The 5249-nt window shown below is 42.6% G+C and overlaps 1 protein-coding gene across 1 annotated transcript in view; it reads right to left on the reverse strand.

Annotated features, from left to right (window-relative positions):
- Positions 1-5249, reverse strand: part of LOC101852205 — a gene marked incomplete in the record, with an annotated part of 40547 nt that overhangs the window by 27635 nt on the left and 7663 nt on the right. Inside the window, 5 exon segments of the mRNA XM_013086773.2 lie at positions 768-921; positions 1667-1740; positions 2735-2881; positions 3484-3609; positions 5007-5186. Of these exon segments, the coding sequence (XP_012942227.1) occupies positions 768-921; positions 1667-1740; positions 2735-2881; positions 3484-3609; positions 5007-5186 (681 nt within the window).

A 5249-nucleotide genomic window follows, 5' to 3' on the forward strand; every position in this document is an offset into this window, starting at 1 on the left:
GGGGAGGGGAAAGGGGGGAGGGGAAAGGGAGGGTGGTAGGGGGGAGAAACGGAAATATGTGAAGATTTCAGAGGAAATAACACTCATTTCTCTCTGTCTCTCTCTCATTTCTATTTTCTTTCCTTCTCTCTTTCAGTTCTCTCTCCCTCTCACTCCTCTATCTGACATCTGTTTACATCTGACTTTCTCTCTTTCTGTTCTCTTTCATTCACACTCACATGCTCTCTCCCTCCCTTTCTTCCTCACCCTTTCCTTCCTTCATTCCCCCCCCCCCCCCCAAAGTCCCAGTTTTAGTTTTAGTAAAAGTTTTACGGCACTTGCAACTCAATAAGGTCATACATAAGTGCCGAAGATTAGAGGTGTTACAAGAGAGTAACAAACACAAAAAAGGAGGAGGAGAGATAAGGACGATAGATGTTTGGTAGGAAAGAAGGAGCAAACCACACCAGAGCACCCGCCAACCACCCACACAATGTCCCAGCAGACAGATACAGATGGGCACACGCTTCAAACACAGAGAGGGAAAGAAATCAAGTAAGATCTAGCAGTGGCACCCTCCAACCACCCGCAGATATACCTTTAGTTTTAGTTAGAGTATTACGGCACTTGCAATACAATAAGGTCATACGAGTGCCGAAGATTAGAGGTGTTACAAGACAGTAACGAACATTCAAAAGAAGAAGGAGGGGAGATGAGGACCATAGATGTTTGATAGGAAAGAAGAAGCAAACCACACCAGAGCACCCACCAACCGCCCGCTGATATACCTTGTACCCTAGCGCGGCCTTGACCAGGTTATCGAGAGGCTGGGTCACCTCCATGAAGGTTTCCACGATCAGCTGCAGCAAGGTCATGTTCACGTGCTTCTCAAGGTCACAGACTTCGTCTAGAATAGTCTCACAAGTGTTGTCATACTCTAGTCTGGAAAAGAAATAATTTTTTTAATGCATAATGTTTTTACACCCCATTCGACACAGTTTCCATCACTTAGGAGGCCGGCTTCTGACCCTGTCTGGCAGGGCCAACCCGAACTGAGAGGGATACAACATCCCAGCAGACAGACCCGGGCTGAGAGGGATACAACATCCCAGCAGACAGACCCGGGCTGAGAGGGATACAACATCCCAGCAGACAGACCAGGGCTGAGAGGGATACAACATCCCAGCAGACAGATTGAAATACTCGATAGAAAGTCTCCCCAATCAGGATTTGAACTGGGTTCTCCTGCATGTGACAGTAAAGTGCCTAACCGCTACACCACAGACACAGTTTTAGTTTTAGTAAGAGTTTTACAGCACTTGCAACACAATAAGGTCATATAAGTGCCGAAGATTAGAGGTGTTACAAGAGAGTAACATATACAAAAAAGAAGGAGGCGAGATCAGGACGATAGATGTTCGATAGAAAAGAAGGAGCAAACCACACCAGAGCACCCGCCAACCACCCACATACTCCAGTCTGCTGACAGGGAAAAAAAAGGCAAAATATCATAGAAAAAATACAGTACAACTGGAGTGTGTGTGTGTATGTGTGTGTGTGTGTGTGAGTGTGTGTGTGTGTGTATATGTGTGTGTGCCTGTGTGTGTGTGTGTGTGTGTGTGTGTGTGTGTGTGTGTGCCTGTGTGTGTGCGTGCGTGCGTGTGTCAAAAACGTCCCGTGTACCGACCTGATATTGTGGTGCTGCGGGTTGTCCCTCATAGCACTGTCCAGCTCCAAAAGACGAAACTTGCCCTGCAAAATCTGGGACAAGAATAGACATTTGAGTAGAGATTTTGAGGAAATGAGATTTGACATTTTCATGTTCAAATTCAGATTTATTTGAACATTTTTCATATTCAAATTTAGATTTGATTTTTTTTTTCTCTACATTACGTGACGTCTGATTCTAAACTCCCATCACTACTTTCTTGAGATCGACGCGAGTTCCGTAGCCTTGTGTGCTACATAGCGACATGTTTTTTTTTAGTAGAGGTTTTACGGCGCTTGCAACTGCATAAGGTCATATGAGTGCCAAGGGGTGGATGTCAACAGAGAAGTCTAAACGGGGAATCAGACTTACTCTGCTCACCTCTCTAGCCTCAACAGTACAAAGTCTGCTTTGACTATCAAGGCACCCCGGAAATAGCGGGGCACAAGAATGTGACAAACATACAAAAGAAGTAGAGGAAAAATGACAATAGTAAGGATTAGGAAAGAAAAAGCAGCAGTTCCCTGTTGTAGTTCAGGTACAGTTATGAGCCTGACATTGTTAAATCAGCCTATCTATGAGCATGACATTGTTAAATCAGCCTATCTATGAGCCTGACATTGTTAAATCAGCCTATCTATGAGCATGACATTGTTAAATCAGCCTATCTGTGAGCATGACATTGTTAAATCAGCCTATCTGTGAGCATGACATTGTTAAATCAGCCTATCTGTGAGCATAGATGTGTGTTGCTCCTAGAGTATGTAGCTATATATAACTCCAAAGGTCTTGTAATTAAATTCCTGCATGAGGTCGAATGATACATCTGATGTGACATGTACATTTTGTCAGCTTTACTTCTCTTTTCATATTGAATTTTAATGACAGTAATATATAATTTAAATTTTTAAATGTATACCTGCATGTGTTTTTACGGGCCCGTACAGCCAAGGAAAATTTCCTTCTGGGATAATAAAGTATTATAGTGACACGTGTTCCGTAGCCCTGTGTGCTACACAGCGACGCGTGCTCTCTCTACCCACGTACCCGGTGACAGGAAGTGACGATGAGCTCGCGGTAGCTGCCCCAGTGGTGGTGAGCAACGGCCATGCTGTGACGGACAAGGGAGACAACCACAGACTCGATGTCCTGGTCAAGGGGGGATCGTTGCTCCTCGCCCAGGTGATCCAACACCTGATCCATGGATGATGTTTTTTAGTTTTAGCAAGAGTTTTTTGGCACTTGCAACACAATGAGGTCATATAAATGCTACACCCTGGACACTTTTTGATGTTGAAAAATAACATGGAAAGTTTTGTCAAATAATAACATGGAAAGTTTTGTCAAATAATAACATGGAAAGTTTTGTCAAATAATAATAACATGGAAAGTTTTGTCAAATAATAACATGGAAAGATCTGTCATATAATAACATGGAAAGATCTGTCATATAACAACGGGGAACGATCTGTCATATAACAACGGGGAAAGATCTGTCATATAACAACGGGGAAAGATCTGTCATATAACAACATGGAAAGATCTGTCATATAACAACGGGGAAAGATCTGATCTCAGGAAATAACGAGAAAATTTCTGATAATAATGTGGACGTCCACAGCCGTAAAAAGCAACATACAGGCAAAAAAGCAACAAGACATTCACCTTGTCGATAACGACCACAAGACTGTTGGTTCGATCGTTCACATCCGCAAACAAACGGACAAAAAGTAACAAACAGACAAAAAAGTAACAGACAAAAAAGTAACAAACAGACAAAAAAGTAACAGCTTCACCTTGTCGACAACGGCGACAAAACTGTTGGTGGGGTCGTCCACCGCCTCCTGGGCCCCCGACTGCAGCAGGACACGGATCTTGCACAGACAGCTCAGCATTTCCTGCACCACGGACTCCTTGCTGGTCTGGACACAGCACACACACACAAACAGTTTTTTTTCAAAAAACATTTAATCATATCCAGTCCGCTAATAGACAGTCATTAGATACAGTCCGCTTATAGACAGTCAATAGATACAGTCCATTTATAGACAGTCCTTAGATTCAGTCCATTTATAGACAGTCAATAGATTCAGTCCATTTATAGACAGTCCTTAGATTCAGTCCATTTATAGACAGTCCTTAGATTCAGTCCATTTATAGACAGTCCTTAGATTCAGTCCATTTATAGACAGTCAATAGATTCAGTCCATTTATAGACAGTCAATAGATTCAGTCCATTTATAGACAGTCAATAGATTCAGTCCATTTATAGACAGTCAATAGATTCAGTCCATTTATAGACAAGTCATTTTTGCTAGTCTGGAGACATCACACACAAACCTTTTTTAAAAAAAATTGTTTAACCCTATCCATAGGCCCTGGGGTCATTTCGTACCCCCGCGGTTGTATTCTTCACATTTTACAATACTTCTAGTACACTGATCTTTGAAACTTTCAGTATTTAAAAAAAATAACGTTGACAGACTGCTATGCAAAGCGTACGGATCGGATTAACGAGTAAATTTCCTCTTTGGAAAGTGGTGGCACAGAGTTCCCCCACGTCGTATGGATACGATAGTAAAACACGACGTACAGATAGGATAGGGTTAAACTGTTTCAATAAAAATGAGTGTAAGTGTTTTTACAAGGCAGGCTTACGACCCTGCCTGTCAGGGCTAACCTTAAGCTAGTCTTAGTAAGAGTTTTACGGCACTTGCAACACAATCAGGTCATACAAGTGCCGAAGATTAGTGGTGTTACAAGAGAGTAACAAACACAGAAAAGAAGGAGGAGAGATAATAAAGACGATAAATGTTTGAAAGGAAAGAAGAAGCAGACCACGCCAGAGCACCCTCCAACCACCCACAGGACTAACCTTGACTGAGAAAGGAGACAATATCCCACAGAAGATTCTCCCCACTTACCCCCCTTGGTGCGACAGTAAACCAACAAACCACCGAACCATACAGTAACCTTTGCGACAGGACCAAGGACCAGCATATCCCCCAAATATGCTTTGTCTTTTTGTTTGATGAATCAATGGAAACAACAACAATAATAATAATGATAAAATAATAATAATAATTAAAATAATGAGGACATTAATAAAAATAAGGACATTAACAATAATAATGATGATAACAATAATAATAATGATAACAAAAAAATAACAAACACAGCATTTGTACAGACAGCACAAATCCCCGCGGACTGCGCACCGACTACACACACCTGCGCACCGACTACACACACCTGCGCATAGACTATACATACACCTGCGCACTGACTATACACACACCTGCGCACCGACTATACACACCTGCGCACCAACGTTACTCCTGTACTTGAGAGCTGTTTGAACAGCCATGCTCAAGCTGGGAACAGACTTGCGCAGCACGCCGACAGCCACCAACAGCTGCGTACAGCTTGCCCGGCTGCACATGTCCTGAACTCTACCGTCCAGCTTCTGCTTCAGCTTCAACACGGACTCCGTAAGTTGCTGTAAGTAAGGGTGTGGGGGGTTGTTTTATTTTATTTTATTTTTTTATTTGGGGGTGGGGGG

Source organism: Aplysia californica, unplaced genomic scaffold, assembly GCF_000002075.1.
Source record: "Aplysia californica isolate F4 #8 unplaced genomic scaffold, AplCal3.0 scaffold00502, whole genome shotgun sequence".
Taxonomy (NCBI): Eukaryota; Metazoa; Mollusca; class Gastropoda; order Aplysiida; family Aplysiidae; genus Aplysia; species Aplysia californica.